Here is an 18,545-nt window from a genome sequence, read left to right on the forward strand (position 1 = left end):
ACATAAATTTAAGCCAACTCTGGAAGATAGTGGAGGACAGAGGAACCTGGCTACAGTCCATGAGGTCGAAAAGAGTCAGACACAACTTGGCAACTGAACAACAATAACATCATCCTTATTTAGCCAGAATCTCCACATTAGGCAGAGAAGGCAATGGCACCCCACTCCAGTACTCTTGCCTGGAAAATCCCATGGATGGCGGAGCCTGGTAGGCTGCAGTCTATGGGGTCGTGAAGAGTCGGACACAACTGAAGCAACTTAGCAGCAGCAGCAGCCACATTAGGGGCTTCTCAGGTGGTTTAGTGGTAAAGAATCCACCTGCCAATGCAGGATTCTCGGGTTTGATCCCGGGTCGGGAAGATCTCCTGGAGAAGAGAATGGCTACCCACTCCAGTATTCTTGCCTGGAGAATCCCATGGACAGAGGAGCCTGGTGGGCTACAGAGCATGAGGTCACAAAGAGTCAGACACAACTGAGCATGTACGCACACACTCCACACACTAAATAGAAATATGCAAAGAAAAGGCAACTTTTTTCCCTTAAATTTCCTCATCAGTCTCCCCACTCTGAAGAGCCAGGAATGTAAAACCAGCCAATCCAACAGACGCTTACTTAGCCGCTTGCAACTTTCTGTTTAAAACTGTATTTTTAAAGTAAATAACCAGTCATCCAACCCCTCCACTTTCTCCAGCTTCACCATCTTGGGTTGTGAGGGGCCTTCTGGCGTCCTCTGAGAGCTGAGCAGTTCCTGGTCCCTGCAGATCTCTTAGTGATGGGGCCCCTGTTCATCAAGTCATCCTCTGCACTGGCCCCCAGCCTGGGCATCCCGCCAGTGTCTAAGGCTCCGCCCCTGTGTGCTCAGTTAGAACCCTGGATCTCTCCCTCAGGCCCCACCTCAGGTCTCATTTTCATCCACTTCCAACCCTGTCGTGCAGCTCCTGGTCAGCTACCTCATTTCTACTCTAGGGAGCTCCTGGGTGCTCACCTTCCAGGAACACCCAAGATCTTCCATGAGCCAGCTTCTGAGTGCCCTTGGTGCCACCAGCAGCCTGGGGAGACCCAAGAGCCCAGAGATACTTGACAGGTAAAGCTCACTCCTTAGACAGACGCCTGCTGTGCTGTGCTAGGTCGCTTCATTTGTGTCCGACTCTGCGAGCCCACGGAGTGTAGCCTGCCAGGCTCCTCTGTCCATGGGATTCTCCAGGCAAGAATACTGGAGTGGGTTGCCATGCCCTCCTCCAGGGGATCTTCCCAACCCAGGGATCAAACCCTCATCTCTTAGGTCTCCTACATTGGCAGGTGGGTTCTTTACCACTAGCTCCACCTGGCAGACGCTTACTCCTCTGCAGTCTGACCCAGGCCTGTTTTCTCCACACCCCGAAGCTCCCCATGCTCTCCACCTCTGAGCCTTATTCCTCTAACTGTGCGGAGCAGCTTCATGCACCCTGGGTCTTAACCATCCTGCTGCTTCCTCACCAACAATGCCTATCCCATGTCAACATATTAAAATGCTCCTCATCTCTCAAGAACCTGCTCAGAGACCATTCTTCCCGTGGAGCTCCCCCCAAGTCCTAAGACCACAGGCCTCCTTCTCAAGTATCCTGGGGGCATCAGCCACCTTTCATGAGGTCCTCACCATTGATTCTTACTCAGGGCCAGAAAAAAAAAAATCATCATCCGAGGGACCCTGTTTATCAGTCTGGTGATTTTTGTTTTCACTTCTATCATCTGTCTCCTTTTAATTGCCTTTATATAAACAGCTCCCTTAAGCATCTGTCCAATTATAAACTGAATCAAGCAAATTTGATACATGAACTTCATAAAGAATCTGCCACACCTTTTTAGCAGAACAGGATGGTCTAGATTCTTGTTGCGAAATGCTGTGTGATGAAGCCATTCCTGTCGAATGACAAACTGAATGAAAACACCATCTTTTCTCTTATCCTGATAGATAGATTGTTTACTCATTGATTCTTTGTTCACTCATCAATTCTTTGTTTACTTATTGATTCTTGGGTTTGAGAAAATTCACTTAGGCCACTGTTATCTGAAGACTCTTGGTCTGAGATTTTACTTAGGCAACCAATTTCGTCCATCATCGTTCAAGTCTGTGGAGCTGCTCTCCAACTTCATCTTCTGAGTCATCTAATAATTGTGAAATGTTGTTCTCTCAGTTTTTTTCCTTTGCCATTATGAAAAATTTTGAATTCCCAATTGTATACAGTGAGCTAAAAGCAGACTCAAAATGACGATGATTTATTTCCATGTTGAATCATCCTTCTAAGTAATTCCATTTTTCTCTTTTGTTATTCTAGTCTCTTTTTTAGCATAATTGGAAGTATTTGATGAGTAATGAAAGATAATTCCCAGGATAATAAAACAGCAAAATATTTCCAAAGATAAGGAAAATGAGATCATGAAAATCTCGTCATGTGTCTTAGATTTATAAAAGGGTCCAATGAACCCAGATAATAATTGCAAGATGGAAGGAGTTTTATTTACAGAATTAGTACATTTTCTCTTTGTTCTTCGGGAGTTCTTCAATAAAGAATAAAAGTCATGAAAGACCAAGGCTTTTAAACAGATAGAACAACTCAGAGAGGAAATTCAAAAGCTAATATTGTGTGCAGTGGACCCTGATGGTACGCTGGGGGTTATCTTGTTAAAATTCCATACACATCTGTCCAACATGAGGTGAAGAATAGAGTGAGACTTAATGATTTCCATGTCTTCCTGGAGTTTCCCAGGCCCGATCAGGGCTCTACTCATAGAGGGAGCTCTAGGGAGATGGTAGGAGCCAGAGATGTAATTGTGTGACTATCAAGGGAAGGTGGCATAATATTCCTTACGTGTGCACAAGAACCTCACACCATCTCAAAATCTTTGTGATCTGCCCAGAATACGGTTCTTTCCTCTCTCCCTTTTAGCTGGGTAACTGCTGCACTTTGAATCTCAACTCAAACACCACTTCCACAAGCCAGCTTTCCCTAACTCCCAGCCCTCCCATCAGGCGCCCCTTAGCAGGGCTGTCAGAGCCTCCATCCCCACCCCTGCTTCTCTGCACTTAGCAGGGTTTTAGTGTCTCCTCCACTGGGAGCTAGTGGAGGTTTGCTCAGACCTGCATCCTCAGTACCAGCACATGGTTGCCCCTAGTAGCCACTGGATAAGTATTCTGCAAATGAAAAACACTGAATTCACTTTTCTGACTACAGATGCTCACCTGCCTAAAGTTTTGTTTTTTTCAATTGAAGGATAATTGCTTTACAGTATTGCATTGGTTCCGCCTAAAGTTCTAACAAAGTGTTAAGATGCATATGTTTGAGAAAGTAAGAATAAAAAGTAAGAGCTCATCCATAGGGAAAGCAGATCAAGCAAGAACCTCATTTTCTGGTTAGTTTACCTTCATTTTCATTGACCTTTGGTGGTTTAATTGCTAAATCATGTCTGACTTTTGCAACCCCGTAGACTGGAGCCCACAAGTCTCCTCTGTTCATGGGATTTCCCAGGCAAGAATACTGGAGTGGGTTGTCATTTCTTTCTCCTGGGGATCTTCCCGACTCAGGGACTGAACCCACGTTTCCTATGTCTCCTGCCTTGCAGGCAGATTCTTTATCCGCTGAGCCATCAGGGAAGCCTGCTGTAAAGGACTGACCTTTACCTGGTGGTTATCGGGAACAACATGGCTGTAGCAGAGGGTCTTTAGCTTGTGATTCTGGCTTTCCTTCAGGTGCCAGGTGGTTTATCAGAGACTGACACCAGCAGTGAGGCTCGGCACCCCCGGGCCGGCACAGACACCACAGGAGAGAAACGGAGGAACAGGCTGTACGAGCTAGCAAGGAAAATGAGTGAGAAGGAGACTTCTTCTGGGGAAGATCAGGAATCCGAGCCCAAGACTGAGTCCGAGAACCAGAAGGAAAGTCTGTCCTCTGAAGACAACAGCCAGAGTGTCCAGGAAGAGCTGAAGAAGGTAAGGGCTGTAAAGTCACAGCAGACGGCCCAATCTCTGCCTGGTCTCTTGCTGCTGGGGCGAAGCTCTGTATTTGTGCTGAGATGTGCTGAGACCCCAAAGAGCACTCTCTAAGATGCCCATCCCTGTGCACTTGGGAGAGCCCAGGAAAACTTGACTTGATTAATGCAGAGTTATTCAATCAGGAAAACAGCCCCGCGTGTCCTTGGATATCTCCCAAGACCTCTCATATCCCATCTTTCATCAAGACAGCCCTTGCCTTTCGAGTCTGTAATGTAGTACCCACAGTCTCTCTTACTGGTAAGAGCTGTGTTATTTCACACCACCCTCCCCCCAAGGAATGTTTCCTGTGGATTGAGGGCATCTAGCCAGCCCTCTTTTAGCCAGCGCTAAAGCTTCATCTCATAGTATAAAGTCTTCGCACTGAAAGTTGCCTTCTAGGTCACTATCTCTGCAGTTTTCAGATTTGGGCTTGACTTACTTAGAACCTTTCCCAAACAAACCTTATATGGAATCCCAGGGTTCTAATCAGATGCAAACACTGCTGGTCCGAGGGGTCCCCCAAACCCCAATCACTTGATCTTCAGTCCCACCATCCTCTCTTCCTTCCAGGCCCAAGTAGGCCACCGAGTTCCAAGGGACGCTGTGTGAAAACCACAGAAAACAGACCCTACCTCTGGCAGAAGGGATCCCAGCCTCTCTCCCACCATCCTCCATGACATGCCTGGGTTCCCCCTACAGCTCCTCCTTAAGTACGTCCACCCTAGACTTGACCCCGCTGCCTCCGGTGGCAGGGGAGAAGCCAGCATTTGTTCAGCGTCTCCTATGTGTCTGGTGCTTTGCATGTGTCAGTTCATTTAATGTAAAACCTCTGAGGCAGACACAGCCCCATGTGCAGAGGAAGAAACTGAGACTAGTCGTGAAGGTCCTCACTCAAGGCCCACAGCTAGTAAGTTTCGGAGGCTGCATCACAAACCTCTTGGCCTCAAGTCACAGGCTCCTTCCTCTATAAGCTGCTGCTTCTGAAACTCAGATTATATCTTGTCTGGTAATATCTCGAATTCTTTGTACTTAGGATCCATTTTTTCCCTATTCTGAGAGTAGGCTCTCTCAGCTAATGACTGCTGGTAACCCATATATATAGTCCGTGAGCCCCCTTCATCTGCTGAGCAGCCAAGCTGGGGTGCTCAGCAGGGGGCTGGCCAGCCCAGGAGGGACCACCATAGAGCAGTCTGCTGGGGTGCTAAGCAGAGGGCTGGCCAGCCCAGGAGGGACCACCATAGAGCAGTCTGCTGGGGTGCTAAGCAGAGGGCTGGCCAGCCCAGGAGGGACCACCATAGAGCAGTCTGCTGGGGTGCTAAGCAGGGGGCTGGCCAGCCCAGGAGGGACCACCATAGAGCAGTCTGCTGGGATGCTCAGCAGGGGGCTGGCCAGCCCAGGAGGGACCACCATAGAGCAGTCTGCTGGGGTGCTCAGCAGGGGGCTGGCCAGCCCAGGAGGGACCACCATAGAGCAGTCTGCTGGGGTGCTCAGCAGGGGGCTGGCTAGCCCAGGAGGGACCACCATAGAGCAGTCTGCTGGGGTGCTCAGCAGGGGGCTGGCCAGCCCAGGAGGGACCACCATTGAGGAGTCTGCACCGTCCTTCGTGGCTGAGCCCCTGAACCTTCCAACACCTCACACTCTGCCTTTCACTCATTCCCAGCCCATCCTCCATAACCATTGAATCCTCCCTCATAAACCAGCCAGTTCCTGTGCCTGGGGATGGCGTATCCCTCTTTCCCCTGGCATGTTGGTGGGCGGAGAGCAGATTCTGGCCTTCACAGGCAGCCCTTCCCTGGGATGTAGGCTCCAACCCCTTGCCTCCTCTCCAGTTATGAGCTTTGATCCTCTCTGTTGCTTGAACCAATGCCCCATTGCAGTCACATTTTGTCTGCTAGGGCTGAGAGCCAGAGGGCAACTGAAGCATAGTGTGTTGTTTCTTACGATGACTCTACATCCTACTGACTTTGCTGCCTCGTGGTCCCAACTCACGCTGTACCAGTGGGGTGCCGGGCTGGGATGAGTCCGGCACATTCAACCCCCATTCACCTGCAAGCCTCACTTTCTGGAGGCACAGCCACCCATCTGTACTGGGCTCTCCTGGGCGGAATGTGAACAGGAAACGGAGGAAAGTCCCAGGCACTTTGACCCTTCCTGCCTCCACCCTGCCCTGTGCCCTCGCTGAGTAGGAAATCAGGGGCATTGCTTTTATCCAAACTCCCAAATGTGCCAGCTTCCCAAAGTTAACGTCTTTCCCACCACCAACCATGAATCAGTGTATATAAAAACGCAGATAGCAAACCAAAAGAGAAAATTAATATATCTTTCTCCATCAAGAATGGGTTACTCTGATTAAAGGAAAACAGAAATAGAGGTTCATCTATGGAAGGTTGTTTACAATCAGAAGGGTGTAGAGAGAGGCTTCAGGGTTAGACAGAGTGTGAAACACAGCCATGCAGTTTGCAAACTCTGGACTTTGGTTCTAAGTCCAGGCCTTTTCTTGTCTGTTCACTACACCTACCTCCTGGCTGCCCTCTGTGGCCCCTCCAGTCCTTTGTCCACTCAGCGGCTGGAGCTGCCCTGTGGCCCTTGAACTTGCTCCCAGCATGTCAACAAGCCCATGTGCACCTTGTTTTTATATCTATCCCTAGGACCCTGTCTGGGTCTTCACGGTTGATTGGACAAATGCACGTTGGCCTCATCTGTACAATGGGTATAACCATGCCCCTTTATAGAGTTGAGACAACTGAATTTTACAGCATAGGCGTAACACAAAGCTGGAGCCCAGCAAATAGTAATAACCTCAGAGCCCCTTTAACAACCTCAAGGAGAAGAAACTTCGCTGTTGTGAAATGACACCCCTGTGCTGGCACTGAAGGAAGAGCTTAGTACCTATTTCCCATCCATGCATGCAGTGTCAAGCCAGAGGTCTCTAACCACATGCGGTGCTTTGTCACGCTCTGAAGAATGGGATGGGGAAAATACTGCATCAGAACCTCCCAGGTCCCCACCTTCAGGACCAGAGTAAATATGACTTCCCTTGTAATATGACCACAACTAGTCTGTGCAGTGCACACACACAGACACACACACACCTTGGTTGGGGAGTGAATCTGGGCTAAAGAGACTGTTCCAGAAACTGTTAGTGCTCGCCTCATCTCTTTACTGTGCTGCTGCACATTGGCCCAAGGTCCACCTGCCTGGGGGTCCCTGACACAGCAGGAGTGCCCCTTCCTGTGCAGTGGGTAGGCTGGGAGTGTCTAGACTCTAGACACTGGTCTAGAAGCACAGTCTAGGCAGTGCTCCCCTCCCCGAAAAGAGCCCTATCCAGTGACTGATAGAGTATAAATCCTCCAGCTCCTTTGCCTCCACTGGGGCAATGACCCTGGGATGTATGCTGCCCACTGATGCCCAGTAGATCTTGCTCTGGGCACCTGCAGTGAGGACCAGCTTAAGCAGGCTGTCTTCCCTTCCCTGCCTCTCTTCTCCACTCCTCCACTGGTTCCTGGGACCACTTCTCAAATAAACTCCAAGCACTCGAAGCCATATTTTGGGGTCTGCTTTTGGGGAAACCAGACTGAGACAGTAACCAAACCAGAGAACACATGGAGCCCCAGATCACAAACACTCACTGCAGTGTTTGTGACTGAGCAGTGGGGAAATCTAAAAGCCTAGCTGACTGTTAGCAGCCTCTGCCTGACCTGGAGGATCCCTCATACAGACAGAGCCTCATCCAAACTTCACATCCCTCCTGCCTCTACCGTGGATTCTGCAATCTGGGGTCCATAGCAGAATAATGTGCATATTCCCATCAACACAGGGACATCAGCGGCAGGTCAGTGTCCTTAGTATGACAACCCATGTAGAAATTAGGACTTCACAGTCTTGTCCAGCAGCAGAAGAACCATTTTAGAAATAGGCTTTTCCTGGACGGGAGTCAGCCCTTGGCTGTAGACAGAACTGGTCCCTACAGTTGATTCACTTTGGCTGGGTGTTCCACACCTGAGGATGAGTTAAGGATGATCACTGCCATCTGAGTTTTAACTACCTGAAGAACCAGCTTGTAAAGCTTGGGGCTAGTCCAGAAACCTGGAATCCTAGAGGGTTATATTTTTTTTTTTTTAATTTTATTTTATTTTTAAACTTTACATAACTGTATTAGATTTGCCAAATATCAAAATGAATCCGCCACAGGTTTACATGTGTTCCCCATCCTGAACCCTCCTCCCTCCTCCCTCCCCATTCCATCCCTCTGGGTCGTCCCAGTGCACCAGCCCCAAGCATCCAGTATCGTGCATCGAACCTGGACTGGCAACTCGTTTCATACATGATATTTTACATGTTTCAATGCCATTCTCCCAAATCTTCCCACCCTCTCCCTCTCCCACAGAGTCCATACGACTGTTCTATACATCAGTGTCTCTTTTGCTGTCTCGTACACAGGGTTATTGTTACCATCTTTCTAAATTCCATATATATGCGTTAGTATACTGTATTGGTGTTTTTCTTTCTGGCTTACTTCACTCTGTATAATAGGCTCCAGTTTCATCCACCTCATTAGAACTGCTTCAAATGTATTCTTTTTAATGGCTGAATAATACTCCATTGTGTATATGTACCACAGCTTTCTTATCCATTCATCTGCTGATGGGCATCTAGGTTGCTTCCATGTCCTGGCTATTATAAACAGTGCTGCGATGAACATTGGGGTACTCGTGTCTCTTTCCCTTCTGGTTTTCTCAGTGTGTATGCCCAGCAGTGGGATTGCTGGATCATAAGGCATGTCTATTTCCAGTTTTTTAAGGAATCTCCACACTGTTCTCCATAGTGGCTGTACTAGTTTGCATTCCCACCAACAGTGTAAGAGGGTTCCCTTTTCTCCACACCCTCTCCAGCATTTATTACTTGTAGACTTTTGGATTGCAGCCATTCTGACTGGCGTGAAATGGTACCTCATAGTGGTTTTGATTTGCATTTCTCTGGTAATGAGTGATGCTGAGCATCTTTTCATGTGTTTGTTAGCCATCTGTATGTCTTCTTTGGAGAAATGTCTATTTAGTTCTTTGGCCCATTTTTTGATTGGGTCATTTATTTTTCTGGAGTTGAGCTGTAGGAGTTGCTTGTATATTCTTGAGATTAGTTGTTTGTCAGTTGCTTCATTTGCTATTATCTTCTCCCATTCTGAAGGTTGTCTTTTCACCTTGCTAATAGTTTCCTTTGATGTGCAGAAGCTTTTAAGGTTAATTAGGTCCCATTTGTTTATTTTTGCTTTTATTTCCAATATTCTGGGAGGTGGGTCATAGAGGATCCTGCTGTGATGTATGTCAGAGAGTGTTTTGCCTATGTTCTCCTCTAGGAGTTTTATAGTTTCTGGTCTTACGTTTAGATCTTTAATCCATTTTGAGTTTATTTTTGTGTATGGTGTTAGAAAGTGTTCTAGTTTCATTCTTTTACAAGTGGTTGACCAGAGTTCCCAGCACCACTTGTTAAAGAGATTGTCTTTAATCCATTGTATATTCTTGCCTCCTTTGTCGAAGATAAGGTGTCCATATGTGCGTGGATTTATCTCTGGGCATTCTATTTTGTTCCATTGATCTATATTTCTGTCTTTGTGCCAGTACCATACTGTCTTGATAACTGTGGCTTTGTAGTAGAGCCTGAAGTCAGGTAGGTTGATTCCTCCCGTTCCATTCTTCTTTCTCAAGATCGCTTTGGCTATTCGAGGTTTTTTGTTTTTCCATACAAATTGTGAAATTATTTGTTCTAGCTCTGTGAAGAATGCTGTTGGTAGCTTGATAGGGATTGCATTGAATCTATAGATTGCTTTGGGTAGTATACTCATTTTCACTACATTGATTCTTCCAATCCATGAACATGGTATATTTCTCCATCTGTTAGTGTCCTCTTTGATTTCTTTCACCAGTGTTTTATAGTTTTCTATATATAGGTCTTTAGTTTCTTTAGGTAGATATATTCCTAAGTATTTTATTCTTTCCGTTGCAATGGTGAATGGAATTGTTTCCTTAATTTCTCTTTCTGTTTTCTCATTATTAGTGTATAGGAATGCAAGGGATTTCTGTGTGTTGATTTTATATCCTGCAACTTTACTATAGTCATTGATTATTTCTAGTAATTTTCTGGTGGAGTCTTTAGGGTTTTCTATGTAGAGGATCATGTCATCTGCAAACAGTGAGAGCTTTACTTCTTCTTTTCCAATTTGGATTCCTTTTATTTCTTTTTCTGCTCTGATTGCTGTGGCCAAAACTTCCAAAACTATGTTGAATAGTAATGGTGAAAGTGGGCACCCTTGTCTTGTTCCTGACTTTAGAGGAAATGCTTTCAATTTTTCACCATTGAGGATAATGTTTGCTGTGGGTTTGTCATATATAGCTTTGATTATGTTGAGGTATGTTCCTTCTATTCCTGCTTTCTGGAGAGTTTTGATCATAAATGGATGTTGAATTTTGTCAAAGGCTTTCTCTGCATCTATTGAGATAATCATATGGTTTTTATTTTTCAATTTGTTAATGTGGTGTATTACATTGATTGATTTGCGGATATTGAAGAATCCTTGCATCCCTGGGATAAAGCCCACTTGGTCATGGTGTATGATCTTTTTAATGTGTTGTTGGATTCTGTTTGCTAGAATTTTGTTAAGGATTTTTGCATCTATGTTCATCAGTGATATTGGCCTGTAGTTTTCTTTTTTTGTGGGATCTTTGTCAGGTTTTGGTATTAGGGTGATGGTGGCCTCGTAGAATGAGTTTGGAAGTTTACCATCCTCTGCAATTTTCTGGAAGAGTTTGAGCAGGATAGGTGTTAGCTCTTCTCTAAATTTTTGGTAGAATTCAGCTGTGAAGCCGTCTGGACCTGGGCTTTTGTTTGCTGGAAGATTTTTTATTACAGTTTCAATTTCCGTGCTTGTGATGGGTCTGTTAAGATTTTCTATTTCTTCCTGATCGAGTTTTGGAAAGTTGTACTTTTCTAAGAATTTGTCCATTTCTTCCTCGTTGTCCATTTTATTGGCATATAATTGTTGATAGTAGTCTCTTATGATCCTTTGTATTTCTGTGTTGTCTGTTGTGATCTCTCCATTTTCATTTCTAATTTTATTGATTTGATTTTTCTCCCTTTGTTTCTTGATGAGTCTGGCTAATGGTTTGTCAATTTTATTTATCCTTTCAAAGAACCAGCTTTTGGTTTTGTTGATTTTTGCTATGGTCTCTTTTGTTTCTTTTGCATTTATTTCTGCTCTAATTTTTAAGATTTCTTTCCTTCTACTAACCCTGGGGTTCTTCATTTCTTCCTTTTCTAGTTGCTTTAGGTGTAGAGTTAGGTTATTTATTTGACTTTTTTCTTGTTTCTTGAGGTGTGCCTGTATTGCTATGAACTTTCCCCTTAGGACTGCTTTTACCGTGTCCCACAGGTTTTGGGTTGTTGTGTTTTCATTTTCATTCGTTTCTATGCAAATTTTGATTTCTTTTTTGATTTCTTCTGTGATTTGTTGGTTATTCAGCAGCGTGTTGTTCAGCCTCCATATGTTGGATTTTTTAATAGTTTTTCTCCTGTAATTGAGATCTAATCTTACTGCATTGTGGTCAGAAAAGATGCTTGGAATGATTTCTATTTTTTTGAATTTACCAAGGCTAGCTTTATGGCCCAGGATGTGATCTATCCTGGAGAAGGTTCCATGTGCGCTTGAGAAGAAGGTGAAATTCATTGTTTTGGGATGAAATGTCCTATAGATATCAATTAGGTCTAACTGGTCTATTGTATCGTTTAAAGTTTGTGTTTCCTTGTTAATTTTCTGTTTAGTTGATCTATCCATAGGTGTGAGTGGGGTATTAAAGTCTCCCACTATTATTGTGTTATTGTTAATTTCTCCTTTCATACTTGTTAGCATTTGTCTTACATACTGCGGTGCTCCCGTGTTGGGTGCATATATATTTATAATTGTTATATCTTCTTCTTGGATTGATCCTTTGATCATTATGTAGTGACCATCTTTGTCTCTTTTCACAGTCTTTGTTTTAAAGTCTATTTTATCTGATATGAGTATTGCTACTCCTGCTTTCTTTTGGTCCCTATTCGCATGGAAAATCTTTTTCCAGCCCTTCACTTTCAGTCTGTATGTGTCCCCTGTTTTGAGGTGGGTCTCTTGTAGACAACATATGCAGGGGTCTTGTTTTTGTATCCATTCAGCCAGTCTTTGTCTTTTGGTTGGGGCATTCAACCCATTTACGTTTAAGGTAATTACTGATAAGTATGACCCCGTTGCCATTTACTTTATTGTTTTGGGTTCGAATTTATACACCATTTTTGTGTTTCCTGTCTAGAGAATATCCTTTAGTATTTGTTGGAGAGCTGGTTTGGTGGTGCAGAATTCTCTCAGCTTTTGCTTGTCTGAAAAGCTTTTGATTTCTCCTTCATACTTGAATGAGATCCTTGCTGGGTACAATAATCTGGGCTGTAGGTTATTTTCTTTCATCATTTTAAGTATGTCTTGCCATTCCCTCCTGGCTTGAAGAGTTTCTATTGAAAGATCAGCTGTTATCCTTATGGGAATTCCCTTGTGTGTTATTTGTTGTTTTTCCCTTGCTGCTTTTAATATTTGTTCTTTGTGTTTGATCTTTGTTAATTTGATTACTATGTGTCTTGGGGTGTTTCGCCTTGGGTTTATCCTGTTTGGGACTCTCTGGGTTTCTTGGACTTGGGTGATTATTTCCTTCCCCATTTTAGGGAAGTTTTCAACTATTATCTCCTCAAGTATTTTCTCATGGTCTTTCTTTTTGTCTTCTTCTTCTGGGACCCCTATGATTCGAATGTTGTAGCGTTTAATATTGTCCTGGAGGTCTCTGAGATTGTCCTCATTTCTTTTAATTCGTTTTTCTTTTATCCTCTCTGATTCATTTATTTCTACCATTCTATCTTCTAATTCACTAATCCTATCTTCTGCCTCTGTTATTCTACTATTTGTTGCCTCCAGAGTGTTTTTAATTTCACTTATTGCATTATTCATTATATATTGACTCTTTTTTATTTCTTCTAAGTCCTTGTTAAACCTTTCTTGCATCTTCTCAATCCTTGCCTCCAGGCTATTTATCTGTGATTCCATTTTAATTTCAAGATTTTGGATCAATTTCACTATCATTATTCGGAATTCTTTATCAGGTAGATTCCCTATCTCTTCCTCTTTTGTTTGGTTTGGTGGGCATTTATCCTGTTCCTTTATCTGCTGGCTATTCCTCTGTCTCTTCATCTTGTTTAAATTGCTGAGTTTGGGGTGTCCTTTCTGTATTCTGGCAGTTTGTGGAGTTCTCTTTATTGTGGCGTTTCCTCGCTGTGTGTGGGTTTGTACAGGTGGCTTGTCAAGGTTTCCTGGTTAGGGAAGCTTGTGTTGATGTTCTGGTTGATGGAGCTGTATTTCTTCTCTCTGGAGTGTAATGAAATGTCCAGTAATGAGTTATGAGATGTCTATGGTTTGGGGGTGACTTTGGGCAGCCTGTATCTTGAAGCTCAGGGCTGTGTTCCTTTGTTGCTGGAGAATTTGCTTGGTATGTCTTTCCCTGGAACTTGTTGGCCCTTGTGTGGTGCTTGGTTTCAGTGTCGGTATGGAGGCGTTTGATGAGCTCCTGTCAATTAATGTTCCTTGGAGTCAGGAGTTCCCTGGAGTCAGGGATTGGACTTAAGCCTCCTACTTCCAGTTATCGGTCTTAATTTTACAGTAGTTTCAAAACTTCTCCTTCTATACAGCACCACTGATAAAACATCTACGTTAAAGATGAAAAGTTTCTCTACTGTGAGGGTCACTCAGAGAGGTTCACAGCGTTACATGGAGAAGAGAAGAGGGAGGAGGGAGTTAGAGGTGACCCAAATGAGATGAGGTGGAATCAATAGTGGAGAGAGTGGGCTAGCCAGTAGTCACTTCCTTATGTGCACTCCACAACTGGACCACTCAGAGATGTTCACGGAGTTATACAGGGAAGAGAAGAAGGAGGCAGGAGACAGAGGTGGCCAGAAGGATAAAAGGGGGAAATGAAAAGGCGGGAGACAGATCCAGCCAGTAATCAGTTCCTTAAGTGTTCTCCACCGTCTGGAACACACAGAAATTCACAGAGTTGGGTAGAGTAGAGAGGGGTTAGGGAGGAGATACAGGTGACCTGGTGGAGAAAATGGAGAGTCCAAAGGGAGAGAGAGCAGTCAAGCCAGTAATCTCGTACACTAGTGAAAAATGGGTCCTGAAGATTGGGTTCTTAAAGGTACAAAATTGGTAACAAATACATAAAAACAAAAATTAGAAATCTAGAGTAGAGTTTGGAATTTCAAAAATGCGATGTTAATGAAAAGGAGAAGGAAAAGAAAGAGAGAAAAAACGAACAAAGAAAAACAAACAAGGTCGTGAAAGTAATAAAGAAACTACAGGTACAAAATTGATAACTAATACCAAACAGCAAAAATTAAAAATCTAGAGTAGAGTTTGGAATTTCAAAAATACAACGTTAAAAAAAAAAAAAAAAGAAGAAGAAGAAGAAAAATAAAGAGAGAAAACAAACAAACCAACAAAAACAATGTCGCAAAAATTATAAAGAAAATACAGGTACAAAATTGATATCAAATACCAAAAAGCATAAATTAAAAATCTTGAGTAGAGTTTGGAATTGCAGATATACGATGTTATATAAAAGAAGAAGAGAAAGAAACAGAGGAAAAAAAAAAGTCACAGCAATTATGAAAAAAACTATAGGTACAAAATTGATAACATATATCAAAAGGCTAAAATTAAAAATCTAGAGTAGAGTTTGGAATTTCAAAAATGCAATGTTAAAGAAAAGAAGAAAAAGAAGGAAAAAAAAAAAAAAAAAACCACGGTCAAAAAATTATAAAATATATATATGAAGTTTGCTGAAGAAGAAGAAAAAAAAAATAGGGTCTTTTTTTTTTTTTTTTTGCAAAGTAATAGTTATAAAAGTGAAAATTAAAGGACAATAGAGGACTTAAGAAAAATTTTTTTTAATTAAAAAAAAAAAAAGAAAGAAAGAAAGATTGATCGTAAAAATAGTAAAAATATATCTAGGTCTTTCTCTGGTTTTGTTGTGAGTATTGTGGGTTCAGTTCATTTTTGGCAGTTCCTTAGTCCGACTTATATTTCTCAAGATCTATAGGCCCCTTCCTATGTAATCCGTAGTAACCACAGGGTTTTAATCTATGGCCTGTAGCTTCCAAGGCGTTTCCCTCTGTTATAGCTTCTTCTGTTTGCTGGTCTCTTCAGTGTCTGGTTCCCGCCCTGACACAAAGGGGACGGTGGAGGACCCTATTTTTTTTTTTTTTTTTTTTAATTTAGGCTCACTTGTTCAGCCGCGCTGTGGGGAGGGAGGGAGGGATGCTGCAAACAGATAACACTGGCGTGCGCTCGAAGTGCCTCGGCCACACTGGGTCTGCCCCCGCTCACGGCGCGTGTAACCTCCCTGCCCACACTGCTTGGGCTCTAGGTTGTTCCGCCGGGAACAATCAGAGGCCGGCCCTGGACTGAGCTCCCAGGTCCAAGCCGCTCAGGTTCAGGCACTCGGGTAGTCCTCAGAGGCGCAGACTCGGTTGGGCCTGCGTTTTGTGGTCTTCCCAGGTCGAGCAGCTCAGGTGATGAGGTGTTTGGCGGGCGCCAATGCTGCGACTTATCGCCTCCCCGCCACTCGGTTATCTCCTTTCGAAGAGTTGGGCTGCTTTTCTGGGTGCCTGATGTCCTCTGCCGGCATTCAGAAGTTGTTTTGTGGAATTTACTCGACGTGTAAATGCTCTTTTGATGAATTTGTAGGGGAGAAAGTGTTCTCCCCGTCCTACTCCTCCGCCATCTTGGCTCCTCCTCCGAGGGTTATATTTTTAAATGAAGCCAAATTGGTTCCATTGAACCTCAGTGGTCAACTTTCCATACCTTGGGATCCTTCAAGCCCAGGAATGAGCCTTTGCTTCTCCTCCACCACTAGGCAGGTAACCGTGCCAATGGTTACGGGAGAAAGGGCTGGCTAAAATGCTTCCTAGAGTCATCTGCCTCTAGATATGTAGGTACTGCATTCCTGTGGGCAGGATGCAAAGAAGGGCCAGGAACTCCTGGCCGGAGTTTGGAGGCTACCTGCAGGGGCTGGATCTCCCACAAACCCCTTATCTCCCAGGCTTACAGCAGAGACCCCCAAGGTCCCTTTTGGCTCCAAAGTCTCATGGCTCTAGACATGTCATGAATTAAATACATTTTTGTTTCCTGAAATAAGCATCATTTATGACACTATTTATGACAGAATATGTCCTGTGTGTCAATCTTTTGGAAAATGAGTGTTTGTTGAAGACCCAGATTAGTGAATTCTTGCCTTATAGTCAAATCTGTACACGCAATGTCTTAAAGGCATTATTTAAATGTCTTTGTTTATTAATTATCACAGGTAATTGAATCATTGTGTTTAATTTTCACAAGGGAGTCACAGACCAGCAGGTATCTCCCCTATCCACAGTTTCATGAAATAGTTCTCATCAAAGTACTGAGCAAAAAGTAGTAAGTGCCTTTCTCTGCAAATAAGAGACAAATCTGTACATCTTCTCACAGCCACTCCTCATTAATTAGTATCAAGTCGCATAGAAACACAGTCCTGGTCAGTGGTCAAGCAGACAGATTGACCGTTGTCCGAGAAAGCCCAGAGCTGTAGGTCTTTGCAGTTTAACGCATTGTGAAACACGTGTTGCTATCACATAAAGTCAAGTACTGTCCACACGTGTCTCGCCCTTGTAAAACGGCTCACCATCCGCATGAGGATTCAGTATCTCTCACTCTAGGTAGCATTATTTGAGAAGCCTGTCTCCATCTTCAGTTGGTGCTAATTTGAATGCAAGGTTCAATCCTAACTTGTATCTTACAAGCTGTACTGATCTCAGTAGGCCTTATACCTGTTGAGGAATCAACACCTCTTTTCTAAGATTCTATTAAACAACTGGCTGTAGGGGAAAATAGAAGCTTTACCACTTAGAGCTACAGCTCTTATCCACAGCGCTTGAACAGGTGAGGTTTCATCTCACCATGTTGTCACTGGCATCCCTCATCCCCACACTCTTGTCCTCCGTGTTTGGGGGAGGGGCCTTTGAGGTTGGGAAGAGAGTTCTGGGTTCTCTCCTGGATCATTAGGACTTCAGCAGAACATCTTCCTCTCTAGGCAAAAGATGAGCTAAGCCCTTGAGAATTAATATTCTCATAATGCTAATAGATAAAAGGGCAGGCTACATAAGCAGACAGTTGAACAAAAACAAAAAAGAATAAGGTAAATAACCAATAAGCATATGAAAAAATATTCAATTTTCATTGTATCTCAACTGTATTCAATGCAACACCCAGCCCAGAACTTGGCATATGTTTTGTACATTCATTCATTTTTTTCCATTCAGCAGAAGCACACTGAGGCAATGGGAAGACAGCCATGAACAGGGCAAAGTTTAGCATTTGTTCAGACAAGCAAAAAAATGCAAATTGAAATAATGAAATGCTACTTGCCTAACAAATTAATGGTTAAAAAGGACAATAATTTATGTTGGTAAGAGTTCAGAGGACCAGGCAGTCTAACACACACAAAGTAGCACATATTAGCACGGGTGACTTGGTGACTCAAAGCAATCAAAGTGTGCATACCCTTTGATCCAGCAAATATACTTTCAATCATTTATCCTAAGGAATAACTAGACAAGCAGCCAAGGGTATATCACAATGCAGTTCATTTAGTGTTATACTTTTATATTAGGAAAACTTTGAAATAACCTGTGTCCAACAATAGGGAGTTTTGGGCAAATGGAGGGGATGAGGTCCAGAAAACAGGTGGGGTGTCAACATTGGAACAGCAAAGACAGAAGGGTCCAGATATAAGTAAGTGAGTAAATTTGATGTTTAGGAAGATGAACAAAATTTGTTTTGTATTCTAAGCCTCCCCGAACCCCTTGCCCCACTTACTGAAGCAAAGTGCACAGTAAAGCCAACCCACTGACACTGGGTTGTGAAGGAAAGTTTATTGCAGGGCGCTAAGCAAGAGTGGGGATGGCTAATGCTCAAAAGGTGGGAACTCCCCGATGGCTTTCAGGGAAAGGTTTTTAAAGACAGGGTGAGGGAGAGGGTTGCAGGGTGCGTGATCGGCTTGTATACATTCTTCTGATTGGTTGGTGGTGAGGTAATCGGGAATCAACATCATCGACCCTCTGATTCCGTCCTGTCTGGGGCCTTCATGACGGTGGTCAGCATGCAGTAAACATGGTCCACCTGACGGGGGTTTCGGTGTCTGCAAACAGCTCCAAGGACATGGCTCAGAAAATTATCTATAGCCCTTGAGATGAACTAAAGGTCTTTGACTTTGTTTAATGGCTAAACTATTATTTTGTCTTGCTTGACTGTTTTCCTTTGTTTCTGCATTTTCTCACTTCTAAATGTATTAAATTTACTCTTTAGAACTCAGATTTGGCTTAGGAAGGTAAAGTCTTTCTATAAACAAGAGGCAGGCTGAGGACATGGGAGAGTCTGTCC

The 18,545-nt window shown here is 43.7% G+C and overlaps 1 protein-coding gene across 4 annotated transcripts in view; it reads left to right on the top strand.

Moving 5' to 3' along the window:
* The window catches only part of LOC102400588 (myosin VIIA and Rab interacting protein), a 232,312-nt gene that overhangs the window by 176,022 nt on the left and 37,745 nt on the right, over positions 1 to 18,545 (top strand). For all 4 annotated transcript variants that reach the window (XM_044933509.2, XM_025272761.3, XM_044933507.2 and 1 more), the window contains one exon: positions 3,728 to 3,967. In XM_044933509.2, the coding sequence (XP_044789444.2) occupies positions 3,728 to 3,967 (240 nt within the window). The remainder of the gene's footprint in view (positions 1 to 3,727; positions 3,968 to 18,545) is intronic.

The sequence above is a fragment of the Bubalus bubalis genome, chromosome 21 (genome assembly GCF_019923935.1).
Source record: "Bubalus bubalis isolate 160015118507 breed Murrah chromosome 21, NDDB_SH_1, whole genome shotgun sequence".
In the NCBI taxonomy this organism is placed as follows: Eukaryota; Metazoa; Chordata; class Mammalia; order Artiodactyla; family Bovidae; genus Bubalus; species Bubalus bubalis.